Source organism: Geospiza fortis, unplaced genomic scaffold (genome assembly GCF_000277835.1).
Source record: "Geospiza fortis unplaced genomic scaffold, GeoFor_1.0 scaffold244, whole genome shotgun sequence".
In the NCBI taxonomy this organism is placed as follows: Eukaryota; Metazoa; Chordata; class Aves; order Passeriformes; family Thraupidae; genus Geospiza; species Geospiza fortis.
This window is the reverse complement of record NW_005054370.1, coordinates 239,090-258,165: the sequence shown is the minus strand read 5'-3', so window position 1 is coordinate 258,165 and position 19,076 is coordinate 239,090. Positions and strand designations below refer to the sequence as shown.

The 19,076-nt window shown below is 37.6% G+C and overlaps 1 protein-coding gene across 1 annotated transcript in view; it reads right to left on the bottom strand.

Annotated features, from left to right (window-relative positions):
- B3GNTL1 (UDP-GlcNAc:betaGal beta-1,3-N-acetylglucosaminyltransferase like 1) overlaps positions 1–17,650 on the bottom strand; it is a 98,665-nt gene extending 81,015 nt beyond the window's left edge. The window contains exons 1-4 of the mRNA XM_031060012.1: positions 17,539–17,650; positions 17,322–17,421; positions 12,306–12,370; positions 3,948–4,013 (exon numbers count right to left, since the gene is read on the bottom strand). Of these exons, the coding sequence (XP_030915872.1) occupies positions 3,948–4,013; positions 12,306–12,370; positions 17,322–17,421; positions 17,539–17,571 (264 nt within the window). The 5' untranslated portion in view covers positions 17,572–17,650. The remainder of the gene's footprint in view (positions 1–3,947; positions 4,014–12,305; positions 12,371–17,321; positions 17,422–17,538) is intronic.
- Between the last annotated feature and the right edge of the window lie 1,426 nt (positions 17,651–19,076).

Here is a 19,076-nt window from a genome sequence, read left to right as displayed (position 1 = left end):
ACCTGCTTGAGACAGAGGATTGTAATTTCACAACAAATAGAAAGGTGTTCATTGTGACACTGCTACTGATTCACCTCCCACTGAGCCAGAGAAAAAGAAAAGGAAATATTCTTTATTTCTATTGCCCTCATTCTCACTCCAGCTGTTTTCTCACTGAGGTAGGAGACAGTGAGCAAAAGTTTAGTTATTTTACAAGTTCTTAAATTTTACTCAATGTCTTCAAGATCATTCTCAGGTCCAGTGATTCTCCATCAGCAAGCCCAGAGCAGGGTCTGCTGGAAACATCCAGCAACAAGGCAACCAGGGAGCAGATCCAACTGACATCCTCTCTCTCCTTGAAACAAAAATCTTCGGGGTAACACAAAATCAGAGGGTAACACTGTTGAAATTAAATAACAGAATAAATAAGAGGCGGAGTGAAAGACTGCACAGTGTGTGTGGTTTGGGAAATAATTTCCTGGGCTACTCCAAAGTTAAAAAGTTGTTCTCTAGAACACCAGTACATATACCAGGTTGGAGTTCCAGAAGAACACAGAATAAGACATGAAGGCACGATTTTTTCAGAATTAAGGGAAATAGAACCTTGAATCTTCCTATCAATTAGCTGCCAACAAAGCATACGTGTTTTGTTGTTGGTAAATAAGCAACACCTGGCTTATCATGGATCAATGGCACAGATGCAGCTTCTAGGGATAAACAAAACCAGTATGATGTCTCTGAGCTTCACAACTGCTAAAAGTAGGGATTTGCACTGAGCCTGATATTTCTTAAGCAGAAGTTAAGAATTTGTAGTATAAATACACAGAATCTCAAAAACTTGTGTCTTCTCAGAGTGTCTATTTACAGAATTCATGTGAGGGGGACTTGGAGATGATGTAAAATAGTCACCAGAGGACAAGGTGACAGCAGTCATGCTTTAACAAAAAGCACGATGCATTAGTGATTTGCATTTTGAGATCCAAAATCCTCCACTCTGAACATTTCCAAGGACAGAACAGTTCCACCCTCAACTTATTTTTAAAAAGTGTCCCAGATAAGCGCAGCTAGAGAGAGAATAGAAATTAACTCACTCTTTAAAGCACAATTAAGGAGTCTGTGATCCAGGAAATGAGACACAAAGGCTGCTGCTGTTACCTCAGTGTTCCAGTACCTGAACCTGGGGCAAGCTTCTTGCTTTTTCAGAGATGGAGACACAGGTTTCTTTAAAGAATAATTTGTTGGGAAGATCCCAGAGGCATCTGATATCTTTGGTTCTTCTGTTTAGTAACCAGGCTTCAAATCAGAGTAAGGCAATTTGCATTTAAGAGTAACACAAAAGAGGAAGAACCTCAGGGATTAATTAGGACCTGGGAGATTTCTCTTGGTGGGCAAAGTTGGAGATTTTCCTACCTGTTGATCAAAAACAACAACAACAGCAGACTGAAGCCTACAATATCAGGGCCCACTGGGAGCACTGGTCTTCAAATCTGACTCCCAGTAACAATCAGCAGGACTAGGATTAGGAAGAAAATTTCTGAAAGTATATTGAGACTGCATAAAGTCAAAAATCCAGGTCAGGAGAAGTTGCAAAATAGTGGAAAGTGCAAATTCTGCAAATTAGAATTTCAGGAACAAACCAAAAAAGCTCACTGCTTCACAGGCATTTCTCAACCTTCTGCTTTTTGTTTTAATTTTTTTTTTTTTTTTTTGCCCCTCCACCTACTCTGGTTTATCAGACTGATTGAAGCCAGGCCAGAACTTCAAACACAGAACAAAACTTCATTCAAACATCCCCAAACATCTTCCAAGGCCAGAAAATTGAATGGCATGATTATTCTGAGGACAGCAGAGAGATCATTCTTTTAAGAACAGAAGTCCACCCTGCCACTGCTCAGTAGATTTGTGACCAGGCCAACTTTTCTCAAACTTGTGCCAGGACTGTTGAGGGACTCTGGACCAAACTGATCTATTTGCTCACCAGACACAGCTGGATGTGTTCCCCTTTCTCCTTCAGACCTTTGAATTAGAATTCTGTAAGATCCAACATTAACCAGCAAGTTACACCTCACACAGGCATCCCACACATTTTCTGTACCTGAAACATGGAAAATGTGCTGGCTCTGATGGAAACAGAGTTAATTCTGCCCATGCCAGCCCACCCAGTGCTGTGTGCTGGTAACACACCAGTGCTCTGAGCTCTGCTCCCAAGGCTCTCTCCAACATTTTCCCTCTCCAGAAGGCTGAGGGTGGGCAAGGCAGTCAGATCCAAACTGACCGAAGGACTGCTCCTTTTGCTTTTAATAAATTATCTTATCTTGACCCACATGTTTTTTCCACCTTCTCTATCTCCCACCACACCATCCTGAGGAGTGACAGAACCCAGCCAAGGCAGGGCCACCACAAATACCAGACTGAAACAGGACCATAAATTCACCTGAATTTGGAACATGGCAGGAACAGGTTTGTGTTGCTTAGAACAGACCATAACGGCCCTTCAGTCTACTCAGGTCCTCTTTATTACTTGTTTGATTGTCATTTAATAGCTCATACCGAGGGTTGTTGGGCGCTAAAGCATAACAGAATATAAACAGAACAGTTGAAGTGCTTCCTAAAAAGACTACAAACTGTTTAGTTGAATTTAGTCTAATTAAAAAAGTTTTAATTTACATCTATAGAAGCCATATAAGCAAGAAATATGATAGCTCTTAGCACTAATTTCCATAAAACAAGCATACTGGATCAACTTGCCTTTCTGGTTTTTTTGGCATCTGACTGCAGAATTACATTAACTGATGGATATCAGAACAAAAACAACTTTGGATTTATCATTTTATTGTGTTTGTAATGTGAGTTAGGTTAACTGCTACTCAGGTACTATTAAAGCTACAATTTAATAAATCCCATTGTAAGGGATCAGATTTCAGAAAAGCCCTAAAACAGGTGGTGTGATGAGCAGGTACACATCCCACTGCTAAGCAGCAGGTTGTTTGGCAGACATTCCTCAGCCAAAAAAAAGTGTCTTTTGGAGTTCAAAAAGTTCAAAAGGTGTTTAGTTGATAGAGAGCAATAATCCTAAAACTGTGTGTTTTGTTCAGATACCTGCAGGAAACACCTCCATGACAGACCAAGTCAATCAGTCAATCAACCTTTCCTTTCCAGAAACCTGTGGCACATTGAAATAACTATCACAAGAGAAAATGTCAGAGATGTGGAAACAATAAGGCTGATTTTTCTGACGAAACAAACTCAGTTTTCAAGTTTATAAAGGAATATCTTTGTCAGTGTTATTTTACATATACATACATACATACATATATATATATATATATATAAAATCTTTTCATAAGTAGAACATATGCACAAACTCTCTCTAAAGAACACTGACCCTAATCACAGAAAATCATATAAAACCAAAATCATATAGATCAGAGAAAAACTCTCTCACAGAATATTCCTGACAGTTTATTTCACAGGAATGAAGAATGGAATTCTAATAATGTTTCATTTTACAGGCAGACAGAGAGAGAAACATCAGCTGAACTTTAGGCCAGTTGATCACTGGTAACAACCCATACATTCCCTATGGTTTACAGTTCCCTAATTATTAAAAGCAGATAAACCATAGCTGTAGCCAATCCTTTGCAGCTTTTCACATGACTTGGAAAGGCTACATAAAAAAGGCATTCTCCTTTAGATTACAGACATTAGCCAAACCTATATACTTATTTGCAAAAGACGATCACTGTTGTAATGAGATCTGGTTTTCTGAAGAGAGAAAATAAAAGGAAGAAAAGAAGTTCAATCAAAGCTCCCATTCAGTGCAAGGATTAAAAATAAAGGAAAAGAATACACTGGTTATTGCTTTGCCTCCCCCAGCCCCACTGTGAAATTTTCATATCCTTTTAAAGATGTATCCGGAACTCTGTCAAAGAAAAACCCAGAAATACACACAAGAAAAAAGTACTCACACTGTTTGGGTGTTGAATGGCAACTTGGTGCTGCAGCCTAACCCGCTGTGGCATCATCACATCATCCTGGAATAAATAGCACACTGTTACTGAACATAAAAAGGGTCACAGAACACTACTGACACACATTAGAATATGTTGCTAAATGAACATCATTTTACTGGCTGGCAGTCAGAAATGCAAATGGAACAGATATGAAGAGACTTCACACTTTTTGTGGATTAAACTGGATGCTGTTGGAGCTGGAAGTGATCGAAACTACTACGTGACAATGGTGCTGTGATCTCAACACACATCCACAGCACCCACACATTGCACATTTATCTCTCAAGAAACTCTCCAACTCTTTTCCAACTCCCCCAGCAGCACTGGTGGTGTGAGGACAAGGAACTACCTCAGTTAAAGAAGCAGTGTGAGGAAATATTCTCTGTAATCTGGCTCTACCTTGTTCCACTGAAAATGAAAAGCCTTTGGTCTCTAGATCTAAAAATATGTCATATTTCATGGGCACAAAAAACTAGTACTTGTGAAATGAGAGAATTCTAAGGAAAAGGAAAAAAGGGAAGTACCCACACTCAGAATGCATTAGCATAGACACTGGCTTTAAAACACACCAACTGGATTTAAATTTTGTGTTAGTACTTCTTCCACTTGCAGCATAAAGATCTGTTTTATTTACATACAAAAGGATAGGTTGTTTTGTGAAAAGTCAGTAACTTTGCTATCCTGCCTCGAACTGTTAGGAGAGATTCCTTTCAAACTTCTATTATTTCCTGTTCAAAAATAAATCCTTTCTAGACAGTGATTCTACAGTTGAAAGAAACTATAGCACAATTTTTCTTCCCTAAATTTTTAGGCCCCTAAGGTTTCTACCTATATTCTTTTCCATGTTGGTGCCATATTTCCCCTCTTTTAAAGAATCAGCCTTTTTTAGATACTTGTTAAAGCTAACACAGCCTATTTCTTCTCAGAGTATTTCCAAATAAACTTAATCAGCCAAACATAATTCAAAGGAGCCCTGAATTCCTGTTCTACAGACACCCTTTTAACAGTTCCTCACACTGAAATCATTCTGATTTTCCTATTACAGCACAAACCCTCAATATTGAATTTCCAACCACTTTCACATTAAAACGTCCCATCAACTCAACAGCAACAAAAAAAATATTAGTGCTTAAATATCTACAGCTTGAAGAGTTGAATGACCTTGCTATAAAGGTGCCCCTATAGTTTTATCAAAACATGCATGATAAAAAAAGTTTCAGAAGTAGGTCCAACTATTTAATACAATTCAAGGTTAAAGATAAAACAAAATAATAATAAAACTGACTCTTATCACACGTAAGTTTATAAAAGATGGGAGGACTACATTGTCAAAAGCATTTTTCTGTATTGTGCATATAGGATGTGTTTAGTAATAAACATGACAGCTGTTCCTGATTTTCAAAGCCAATAGAGCAAAAAACCCCTTCTGATTTCCCATGACTTCAAAACTACAATAATATTATTTACCACCTCATCTACTTTATCCATAGAGCACCAGAATTCCAGTATCAAGAAAGTGTTCCCATAAAACCTTTACCCTATTTCCCACAAGAAGAACCATAATCCTATTTCTTTATGCCAAATAAGAGCTGATTTTTGTGAATTAAAACCTGATTTTCATACAAGCAATAGCAGATGTATTTTAACTGAACTGTGTTCGCTCCTTTACAAGTTGCTAAGGATCCTTAGATGTTTTCTTGGTAAATCCAAATGGAGGGGGAAAAAAAGGGGAAAAGGGGAGGAAAAGGGGGGGAAAAGGGGAAAAAAAGGGAAGAAAAGGGAAGAAAAGGGAAAAATATTAAGGGGGGGGGATAAAAAAGGGGAAAAATGGGAAAAAAAGGGGAAATCCACCAAAAAGACAGGAATTTCAATGCTCAGAACAATGTTACCCTCATTTTTTACAAGATACATTTGCTCTTGTGCTAAAAGATCTCACTGTTCATGATCTGACACAAGAGAGAGAATTCTCACATTCACAAAGATGAAAAATAATCTACTTGATTTAAAAAGGTTAAATCAGCATGGAAAGCATTCAAACCAAATCAAAATAACCTATGCACCAAAGAGGTCGATGTCATGTTTTCATAACCACCCAGTTTGACAGGAATGGCCCCGTTCCCCTAAGAAAACACTGGGGCAGTTTGATGCTGTTGGCAAAACTCACAGATCTGGGGCTTAGGCTATCAGAGAGCATCAGTATTCTGTAAATTCCAGCTAAAGAGGGGGCACTATAACCACAAAATCTTCTAAATGCCTCTTTTTATTAATACAGCTTTGTTCTCTAATGCTGGAAAACTCTATGAACTCTTACCCTGCATGACCTGTATTTCTTTTAATAATTCTGTCTCATTTTTTTATTAGCAGCTTTACATACACACTGCACTGCTGGATGGTTCTGGGAGTCCTTCTGAGTTCATGGAAGGAGAAAGAAAGATGGGGGAAAAAAAGAATATAATAGTTTAGGACATAATCCCAAATACTATAATAATTATTATTATAATAATACTATATATACTATACACTAATACTATATACAATACTAATGAATAATATAATAATACTATAATAATGAGCACAAAATATAAATCACACCCCAGTCAGAAATGAGATACAAACATCATTCAGCTTTTTTGGATTCAGGTTGTAACTGCAAAATCCAACTTTGACAGATTCCTCACTGTGGGTGACTGGAAAGGTAACCATGCATTTATAAATGCATTTATAATGAAATAATCTCAGGGAACTTGGATGGATTTAAGGCTGGTATTAAAAACCTAAATAAATTCGAATTAGTAAGACCAAAGTGATTGTACCACAAATTAAGAGCACCTTAAAAAGAATTATGGAATTTTAGCAACTATAGTGTTAAACAACTAAGGTGGTAAAATATTTACCAGCAGTACACAATGAATCACAAATTTCCTATCAAAGATGTTGCACTTATGATATTGAATTCAGCAAAGGTGTTACCAGACTTTGGTTTCTACAGGCAGAGTTTGGACATCTTTTTTTTTTTTTTTGTTTAACACTGAGAATAAAACCTCAGTAATTAGGCAAACACTTTCCAAATTATTTTTCACTCATTTCAGACAGAATAAAAAAGGGCCTATACAAAAAAGGGAAGTATATTTAGTTTGTTTCTGTTTCCTAGGTGAGGGTAGGGAAGATAACAACAGTAGCAGTGACTTACATTGAAAAATAATTTTAACAAAACAGAAGTTTATAATAAAATCCAGTTTTCTCTGTTCACATGGAAGTCTCTAATGGTTGTCCCCTAGTAGATATACAGCTGACAGGATGAAGAAAAATTTCTTACATGGAAAAAATGGACAAAAGAAAAGAAATTTAAAAGAAATGTTACATAAATGCAAGCCTTCCCTAGTCATATACTTGGGATGCAAAAGCTGGTCCCTTCAGCCAGGCTGTGTGGAGCACATTGGGCTCCACAGTGGTAACTTCATCATTTTCCCTTTAAAAATTGCTGCTTCTGCACTTGAGAAAGTAAAACAAAATATACAATTCATTGCACAATACACATCTACTTTTTGCAACCAAGGGCAAGTTCACAGAAAACAAAACATTATCGTCAGTATTGAGGTGCTTTCTTAAGCTCACATTACAGACTCAGCATCTCCTGCTTTTCCAAACTCCTTCATATTTGGCTGCTCAAAATGAAAAAAAAAAAAAAGGATTGAGAGCTGACACACTCCACTCCCATAACAACAGCACCTTCCTCCCATCACAGCTATTAAATTCAAAATACAGCCAGCAGCAGCAGCGGGAGGAATGTTTCACTCACTGAGCAACAATATGGCATCTCCAAAATCTTTCAATTCACCAAATGGTCCATTCATTTATCCTGCACCTGCTCAGACTAGAGGGAAAATCTTTCTTTGCTATTGTTCAGTTCAACTCCTTGAAGCAGGAAAGTGAAATGCCTGGGACCTCCAAAACATGGCCTGTCAACAGCTCTGCTGAGGGAAATACCCTGATCCCAGGCAATCCTCCAGGGGCTGCTGTTTGAACAGCCCCACACTATCAAACTCACTGGAACCAGGCACTCAAATGGCACCCACAAATCACCTGGGACTAATCATCTGTCAGTACTTGCAAGAAAAAATCATAAGAAAAATGCTACTTTTCTGTTTCTACTCCCAAATTAAACTGAGAAAGGGGACACCAAAGAAAACATTTCAAATTTAAGAAGCTGACTGCATTGAGCACCTTTCCTTTTTTTGAGCATGGCAACAAACAGGTCTACATGGAAAGATCTATGTGGTGCTCTTATGAGCCTGACAATCTTTTTAATGGAATCTTTTAATTAAGCATCACTATTAGTTGGTCAGGAAACTTTTGCTGTAGAAGCAGCTCCCACCTCAGCGCATTTATTCAACAAATGCAGATACATGACTTTCCATATCTTGCTTTTCTGTGGTCACTGGAGATCACCTTTGATTTTTGCTCATAGATCACTGAAAAAATGATGGGCTTGCAGGCAAGTGAAGCAGGTAACTCACAAGGTGCTCAGCAGCAAAGCCAGTAAGCCCAGACAAGAGTAAAAACTTCACCAGTGATTCCAAATGCCCTCTGTAACTACTGAACAGATGAAGACACATGTAGGGAGAGGTTATGGCAACCAAATTCTGAAGGTTTTCTTTTTCATTTAACATTTCATACCAGACAGAGGCATTTAATCTGGTTTTAATACAAACACATCTTTACAAAACGATGATAGGGATGATGCCTATTGTATTTTGACTTTTTGGGGCTCATTAGTGATTAGGAAAGATGGACAACTCTTCTGGTAATGGAGTTCACCACTACATCCACACCTGCTATTTGTGTAACAGCTTAGTTCAGTTTTTAAATCAGAGGATAAGTTCCCAGTATGTTAAACAACAACAGAAAGGAAATACAGACTAATTTGAAAGAGAGGAAGAGTATTTCAGAAGTTTATTAATGCCTGTAATGGCAACTAAGAGGAAATCCATGCTTCCAAACCCAGGATGTTACAGAAGCTGGAAAACAATCTGTTTATAACTGAGTGTGCCTGACACATCTGGCTAGAGAAGGTCCCATCACCTTCCTCCAAGGCCTTTAGCAACATCCCCTCAATGAGGTGGGTTTGAACTTGAACACATGCAATTTGAAATTAAGCAATTATGCACACAGCAATTAAGAATTATCATTCCCAACTTAAATCATGCAAACCAATCTCCCAAACCAAAAGGAACAGGTCAGCAGCTGCCAATTTCATCACAGGAATGACAAATCTGCTGTGCTTCACCCTCATTTTTGGTGAATAAAACTTACCTGGGTCCCCACGGCATTTTTGACTATTAGCAAGCAGTGACACTGTGGGAACATGGTTTAAAGTCATATCTTTGAACTGCCTGAGAATTCTGAAATTGTGATACATTGCCAACAGAGCCTTTCAAAAGATTAAAACAAGCATGTTAAGTTCTCAAGCGATTATGACTGGGTTTGAAACACTGCAGGTCAACAAAGGACACATTTTTATGTTTCTTCTTTAACAGTCAGGATCTCTCCAACAACACACTGAATAAACCTGAAATAAGACCCGGAAACTCCACAGATCATTAGGATGAAATGAAAGCACGATCCTTTAAAGAAATACAGTTTCAGACAAGTAGAGGCATGTTTATGTGCATGACAATGAAAACAGCAGTTCAAAGCAGAATTTTTAGTCTAAGAGTTCTGCTGTGCTGCAAGGGGGTAAAACACTCCTAACAAAGATGGCACCACCCCAGAGAAGTGATAAACTGCAGCTACAGTACAATGAAACTGGCAGATAAAGTCATAACTGCAGACAATTTGAAGAAGAAAAGCTAACAGTGAAATATATTTGCAAAATTACCCCTTGTTTTCCCATATTATGAAAAAATTGTTAAGTAGCTTCAATTTTTCTACTTGTTTTCCCAGAGGGAAAAAATGCTTCAGTAGCTTGGAGGTGAAATCTGTAACAACAACCAAAGAAAAAATCTCCACAATAGCTGTTAGTCCAACAGCTGCCACTTCATACTAGAAAAGGCTGATCAAATTCTGACAGTTCTGAGACCAGTAACCTTTTTTTTCCACATTTCTTCCCAGTTTGTTGTCCTCAGAAATCTGTGTTGAGAGACATAACACGAGCAGCTTGGCTCCAGCTGGAATGGCAAGCAAAAACAGCCTTGCTGGAGCCAGCATTTCCAAAGATGCTCCCAAATATGCTCATCCACTCATTTCACTTCACAGAGAAAACAAAGAATGTACAAAAAGCCAGGGATGCATTTCTCCACCTATTTGTGATGGGCACAACCAGCTCCATTCCTCTCCACATCCACCTGTAGCAAAGCTGAAATTGTGGCTGCACTTCTGAAGGTCAATTCCTTGGCATGACTGCAGCACATTCCAACAGGCTGATATCAACATTTCTTCCTAGAGAGCTGGATACTGGACTGGTGACTGAAATGAAGAAGGTAGGTGGTGTGTGGAAGCAGAGTTGTTAAACAGCTGGCAACATCTGTGGCCCAGCTTCTATCACACAACATTTACTAACTACAGCCAAAACACTGAGCAATTTTTGGACTTGTAGCAGTTTCAACATCCATTTTATTTGATCTGCTCAGTTTTCAGCAAAACATGGTAGTCACAAGGGGAGACAGTAGAAAATGCATTTAAGTAATGCCAGGTATTTAATATTTCTTTTGTAACAAGATTGGGCTTCTGGTAGTCCAGAATGCCTCTGATTTGAAGAAGAAATAGAAATGCATAGAAAGAAAATCTTTGTAACTTCTCCTAAGCTTATCCACACTGTAAACCACAAAATCCTCAACTCACTTCAAGTAATGCTTGATAATATTAAATATAAACTTCTGCTAATGACAATATTGCAGAATATTGTCATTAGCAGAAGTTGACAATATTGTATCACTACCAGTTATATTCCTTAATAATTGTAATTTGCTTCCCTGATGTTTTGTTTTCCTGCAATAGTCAGCCAACAGAAACAACACAGCAGCAGGAAGATTTTAATATATGGTAAATAACAAATTGAGAATTCTGAAGAATCACTATGAAAATATGAATTGACTTCATTTAGAGAATTTGATTTTCTAGTTTACTGCTAGTGATTTTCAAATGACTACATCTGTCTGGATGGAAAAGAAAGACTAACTCATAATTTACTTCAGTACATCATGCTATATATATTTGAGACAGAAGAGATGAAGCTTCATGGGACAAGAGTAGATTAATTTCTCATTCAGGTACTCGTGGACTCAGATAATCTCAGACAGCTCAAGCACACACATTCCTCATCCCACAGACTCCCTAGAATGTCCTGTGCAATGCAATGCAAGCCTAGAATACCCAAACTTTGCAAATCATAAGTTCCCCTGGATTTTGTTTTTGTTTTTTTTTTAATTTTAGATATGTAAACACTCTCACTGATTTACAATATAGCATAAAAATCAAAACATTTTAACATATGAACAAAAAAAAATTTCTTTAATCAAGTTGATAAGGCAGGTGGGGTTTGCAAACTGAAGGATTTCCCTAATTAAAACTGAGAATGTTGTGAGAGCAGGTATGTGAGCTCTACAGCCACTTTTTAACAAGCACAGACAATCAAAATATTCCGTTGAATTGTAGCTGAAAACCAACCCTGTCAGCAGCCAGTTCATCCTGTACTACCCTAACCCATAGTTCAGTTCCAATGAACTGAGGGTTCAGAGGGAAAAAAAATCAATCTTCAGGTGAAATTACAGGAGACCAGTGAGCCTTGAAGGTCCTGCTCTTCTTGCCTGCTCCCAGCACGCGGCCCCACTCCTGTGCTCAGCTGGGCACCTTTGTGAAACCATTCCTGCATATTCAGCTGCACAAGTGAGATCCTTATCTTCGGGTTACTGAGCTCAATGGCTTCACAGAAGATATCCAACAAAGAACAGGAAAAAAAAAATTCAACTTGGAAGGTGAGACTTCTCCTATTTTACATCAAAAAGCCAGTAGATTAGCTCTTAGTTTCTCATCAATACAATTTTCTGAAGAATGTGGGAAAGAAAAATCCTCAAAACACCTAAATACCAACCTTGCCCAGCCCTGTTCACAACAGCTTGTGAAATCTGATATAATCAAAGAATGATGTAAGGCTTTCTACAGGTTGGAATACAACTTTACAGCCACAAATAGCAACCAGCACGTTAAACAAACTCCTTTAAGCAGGTTGTCTTACAGCAAATCAGCAACTCCATTAAAAAGGAAATGATGATATTGACAAAAGCAAGTTAGAAAAGTTAAAAAGCATTAACTTACTGAATCCAGAAAGCAGAGATAGGTTCCTGAGCTCTGAATTACTGCTCGATTTTTAGCAAATCCAACTGTTGAGAAAGCAAAGATAAAAAAATGGAGGAGATTTTACTGTTGCATCTTTTTAAATCTTAATCAAGTGGAACAAATGAAAAGAAAATACACAAATCAGTATCACATAAAGAACCAAATGTGTCCATATTTAAAGCAAGGTAATTTATGAATATTGAAATAGAAGGCCTATGTCAATCACCTTCTCTGAGTGAGTACTAGAATTCTACAATCAAGGAGAATAAGAGTACTTTTGCCAGCCCTCCCCAAAGATATAATATGTAATGTGTATCTTGAAAAGGGCAGGTTTTATATCCAGAACCTCAGCTTGTAGAATTACAGAAAGCTTTGGGCTGGAAGGGACCTTTAAAGGCCAACCTCTTGCAAAGAGCAGATGCTGAAAACCTTTGAATGTACATACATTCATCTTTGAAGCCCTGAAAAACACCAGCAAATCATAAAAGAGGCAGGGAAGGACCAGAAACTGCTGTTCTTCCCATCAGAGTTCTCAAAAGGACTGAAAAAGTTCTGTTCCTTGGTGCTTGTCAAATATCAAGTTTGCAAATACAAAACCTTCACGTGCCATTTCTGTAAAGGGGGTGCAGAGAGGAGCCAAAGCAGGCTGATTTATTAGATACATACACAGAGCACAAAGGTGATTTATTTATACCACAACATGTTGTATCACCAATGGAGACCACACTGAAATGTCACTTCAGATAAATGACAACACTGGCACCCCGGGTGTCTCATTTTCTGACTTCCTGACACTTGGTGAATCTTTTTACCAACCTATTCATTTCAGGAAGAAATGAATGAACCATGAAGAAAATTGTTTTGTAAGCTTAATTTCTGAAGTGGATGACTGTTCTGGAGGATCAAACAAATGGCAGAAGCAGATAAATAGGAAGGAGCAGGAATCCACAATTGAAGGTAAGGATGGGACTGCAGCAACCCCTGGGATACACCCACAAGGTGGGAATGCTCACCTGGGATAATTTCTGCAGGTAGATAAGGTGTACTTAAGAACATTCTGATCTCAAATTCTTGCCCTGGGCAGCATTCTAAGAAAGCCCACCCTACATCCAGTGTTAGTCTGAAAAATGCCGCATGGATTCCACTTGGTCACATATGAAACACTTAAGCTTCCTTTGGAGTATTTTTGGAACCAAGTCAGGGAATCCAGCAAGATCACCCTGACCTGCAAAATGAACATTATTCTGAAGACATGCAATACTGTAGGGTTTTTACTCTTTAGGGGGAAAACTGGAAATGTAAAGCCAAAAAATCTCACCATGAAGTGGAGCAGAATAATTTTAAATAATATTATCCACAAAGTTTTTGACATTGCATTTGAAGAAAAAGCAGAGTTCTGTAATTCTCTTATCCTTTTATGTGTTACAAATTTAAGTTAGCTCAGGAAACAGATTTAACTGGGCTCAAAGGTTCCCTTAGTTGTAATGCACGTGCTCCTTGGCTATTTTGTTGAGCTGCCCAAATACAGAAAAAGACTTATGACTGCATTTCTTACTGCCTCAAGGAACATTTTGTCAACTAGCACCAGAACAGGACTAGTAAAGGCTCTTCCTTATAACTGTGTTATTTTTTCTCATGCACTTTAATCCTCACCTCGACTTCTCTTCATTGTGTGTTTTTTGGATTTAGTATTTTACAGGATGTTTACACTCTACCTTTTACAGGCCTATGAATATGGAATCTCATCTGCACAGTAACTCTCAGTCTCCTTCCCACTGGCAGTAAAAAAGCAGCTGGCAGAGACAGGAGCTGCCACAGCAGCAGAGCTGGGTCCTGGCACCACAGTTGGAGTGGGAAACAACTGATGCAAGTCAGCAGGCCTGGGCATGCCAAAGCAGCAACCCCCAGTCCTCTACGTACCCCTAGTAAAGCAGGAGATAAAAGAACAGCACAAAAATGATGACAGAATTAAATCTGCCCAACTTTAAACACATCAGTGCTATTAGAAGCCACAGCAGCTGTAAAGTGGCCTGGACTTACATTTCAGTGCTGTCATTAACACACCCAAGTATTTCAACAACTTACAGTGGATAATAATGAAATTACAAGGAAGCAAAACTGTAAGAAAACAGTGAAGAAGGCTTCAAGGCAACTAGAAGATGGCAATTATATTACTCTATGAACTTCCTGAAGTATTTCAATTCTCATTTTCAAATAAACCACTTTAAATAAAATCACAAAATATCTAGTATTTGTTATGAGAATGAGTTGGAAAATATTTCTTGCTATGTTTAAGACAGAAACATCCTGAAGTTTTTCATATACCAGATATCTTTTAGAGGAAAGAGAGAGAAGAAAATACACATATTTTTTAAATTATTAAGAAGATAAATATAACTCCCCATAGAAGAAACTAGGTATTAAAAATTCTTTCACCACAACAAATTCTGTGTTTGGCATGAGTAAAAAAAATTCTTTAATATTACTCTACTGAACAAAATGAAATGTTTGTGCCAGGTCTCTGAGTTTTGTAAGGCCTGCTTACTTGGTGAAAAGAGCCTGTTACCATGGTTACAGCCGTAAAAACTTAAGCCTCAGTGAGATATTAACATTCCTTACTCTTGGAAAGAAAAAGGTTTCCTTTTTTTAGGCAAGTGACCCTTTCTTTTTTCCAAGGTTCCCCCCCTTTCTTTTACATGTTAGAAAAGAATCAGAAATAAATCCTAATCTTGTGTAAATAGTTGAAGATGTGAAGCCTGACTAGTACATTGTTTCTGTACCAAAGCATCTTCTTTTAAAGGCAAGACTCCTTCCAGTTGTACCTAGTCCTTAACAGAATGAAAGTAAATCACCAAAAGCAAACAAATGCTATGGATTTCAATTAACCTGCTTCTAAAATTTAACAACCATGAAGTAAAGATGTCCTTGTTTTAATGGTGACCTGAGAGTGTCTCCCACATGGATAAGCCTGGGTTTGTTTTTTAGCAGAACCGTGCATTTCACACTATTATTTAAATGATATATTTAAATAGTGCACAGCCCCATCCCACCCCCAATTTATTAGAGATCTGTTCAGTCTCCAGCTACCCCAACACTGACAAATGCATGCTAAAACAAAAAATAATCTGACATTTCCCTAATGGCACAATGGAATTCACAACTGGAACTCAATTTTAGGTTCAGTTTCCTGAAGTGCAAAGGTGAACAGACATCAGAATTCTAAAATTTAAAAAAAAACCCATCTTGCTTGTGTGTTCTGGCAAACTAAAACCTAGTTTATACACAATTGATACAACACTCTAGTAGGAACAAGATTTTAGACACAGCAAATGTTAATAAAAATGGAAAATATGTTACACAACATGATGGTATTAGCAGAAACATTACTAACTATCTTAAGGAACAGCATTAACAACCTCTGGGACTATTCTTTGACTTAGGAAATTGTAACCTACTTCATTTCTTGATCAGTAAAAGAAGTCAGTTTTGAAAAAGCAACTGATCACCCAATAGCAGAGGGGGGAGAAAGAAGAAAAAGTTACAGGATTATGAGTAATTCTTGACATTGCTCAACTCCAGCTGTATCAGTTGCCCAAAAGAGAAAAATTCCCTCTCAAAACCTTGTCTGCCTTTTGTCATTACCAGCCCAATAGTTCTAATATTACAAGCTGCACTGTCAAAACAACACCAGTTCATGCTAAAGGTATTAAAATACTAAAAATATTTATAGTAGGGGTTATGCTGTGTTACTTCAGTATTGCTATGTCTGACAACTATTTAAAAACAGATGTAAAGCCTACAGTCAGGAGAAATGACAGTAAATAAAGCCAGGGGCCTCTACCAGGTTGCAGATGAATTCAGTGCACAAACTCCCAATTTATTTGCACGTTTCAACAGGAGATGAAAAGCAAACTTTCTGGAACAGAAGTGGGCTTTTGCATAAGAAGATCATCTTGAGGAGACTCTAAAGAGCCTCAGTTTTTTTACACTTCAAACAGGACGTGCAGTGAAAAAACAGCAACTGTCCAAATTCTGTGTTACAGTGTTTCCAAAGCGTGACTTTTAAGAGACAACTTCAAAGACACAAACTTGGAACCAACAATTCCTACCTGTCTACTCATTAAAACAGAAAGTCCAGAATGACAGAAACATTGGTTACACAGCTCCAGTACAAACTGTGAGCACACTGTTCTTCCTTTGTGATCTTCCAACTTTACAGTCACTCAACAGCTTCTCCAAAAACCAACTGACTTTTATTTCTGTTTTACATTTTAGGAAGATTTTGTGCTAAAACCCCCCAAACATAAACCAACCAAAGGAAGCAAAAGAAAATCTGTTTAAAGAGATTTATTTGTAATCTTCTGCAGTGGGAGATAATTCATATTAGCATGCAAATGAATAGGGGATCACATCATACACCTGTCTGACAGCTCACTAAACATATTGGTTTAGCCCTTTGAGTGAATACTTGGGACTTAGGTGAGAGTTTTTAGCTCAAATCAAAACTTCTGAAACATCTGTTTTGATGTGATCACTGAAACAATATCAAAAAGGTATTTATTTTCTATTTCAGGGTCTATTTTACTGGACTGAAAGATATACATTTACTTTTAAAATCCTTATGCAAGGAATTTTTAATATATTTTTTCCTTAAAACCCATCTCCTGAAGATAAATCAGATATCAGAAAGCCACAGTAAAATTGTAAGCATTAACAACATTGTGTATACAACAATTAAACAAAATTCTTTTGCTTTTGCAGAGTAGAGCACACAAGTGCTTAGCCAAGTTCTTCTTTCCTTGAACATATAAACAAATTCTACAGAGCCCAAAGCAACAGGGCCAAATTCAAATTGGAATGAGTTTTCAAACAGAGCTCTAGGAAACAATGTGGGTTTTTTCCATTGCAGTGGAAATGGCTACAAAGACACTTTTCAAACTCAAAATCAGAAGGTGCCTGCAATAAGAACCAAACTCACAAAATGAAGCTACATACCACCTCGAGGCTGAGAGGAATTGTTGGTTCCAATGATTACTGAAACACCAACTTCTTCCAACTTGATCTTCCATTTTTCAATTATTTCAGCTGAATCATCCTAGAAAAAATAATTACATAGATGCAGCTATTTTAATTTGTGTGTTGAAGTCAACCAAAAATTCTTGTTAGAGACAGTATTTACTTGGACAGTATTTTAAAGAAGGTCTGAACACACCTTACTGGCATCATTAAAAATTGACAGCTCCATGGTTCCTTTAAAATCTTGTTCCCAAACTGACTTCAGGCATTCATCTAACCAGCATTCACTGTTGTGAACAGGCAAAATGATAGACTACAAAAAAACAAACAGAGATCCACATGCATGTCAGGAAACATATTTTTGTTTACTTACAGTATATTTAGTAAAAAGGAGAAGTAGCAGATCCTTCTGAAACTAACTTTCACCAAAAAATGCATCTTAATATAAAAGTAGGTGAAGAATCTTTATTTTCATTACAAATATATGATTTGCTTTCTTCTCTATCGAGTTTCTTTTTAAATTAAGTTCCACAAGATGGGTTTTGGTAGAAGTCCAAGGAAACAAGAGAGACCACTGAAGCAAACTCACAAATGAAACATCTGTAACATCACCCTAACCTGTTTCTTGTATTCCTACATTTCTTAAGACACTCCTCACTTTTGTCCTCCATTCATACATCTTACTCATCAATTTCTCTTCAAGCCTAATTGGAGATGCTCATTTATGCAGCTGGACCCTCGGGGTGCAGCCAAGATTTTAAAAATTATTCCACCTCCAGCTGCTCTAAAGCACACTGGAATTTGGTCTGTGATGTAGCTCCACACTTTGCCATCCCAGCTTTCCTCCTACGGCCCCTTGGTTCAGAGGTGCACACACAGCAGGAAAACACACCTGAAAGATTTGAAAATTGGTTAGAAACCAGAGGGGAGGGCTTTATCTGTTCAAGTTTAGTTACTCATCACTGATCTAGTTATCCCTAAAAAGCCAACAACCCCCAGAATTCTTTCAGTGTCTCAAAAGAGAACATTTCCTTCACAACATGCAAAGGCCTGAGAAAGCAGCCTGGTGGTAACACTGGCTGTGTTTGAAAAGGGAGAGCCAAGTCTGAACCTGCTAAAATTACTTTTAGATGGGGAACTTAAGGACCAGAATAACTCCTAAAAAGTCTCATGGGGCATTTCAAGAAGTCCCTAGAAACACAACTTAAACTCCTCATTATGTGGGATAACCACAAATTTGAAGAACGAGAGGAATTGTTCCTATTGTGAGCAGGAGAGAATCCTAAGAAACAAAACACTGAGATACTGAAATGGAATTATTCACAATTCAATGCCATGTGAATACATGCACAAGGTGCAAATACAGGTGCAGCCATCAGAAGGCAGATTTTTGGACACTGAAGGATGTACACACAGATACAACCCAGTCCTCTGTAGGGTACAATGATTAACAACATTTCACAGCCAAATAAAATAGCAAACATCTAAAATGAATGAACATCCTGATTTTTGGCAGGATGATGGAACAGTTCTTAAAAGAAGCAGGATAAAAGCTCTCTAAACTTTTAAGCAAAGTAGGTCTTTGATTTGTGCTTTAGAGAGATAGATAACACAGGGAGAAACAAAAAAAAAGTGAAACTGACTATCCAATAATTACAACATACAGACAAAAAAGATTATTTCAGAACTGTCTCAAATTAGTACTTATTTTAAATACTAAAATAAAAGCAAAAA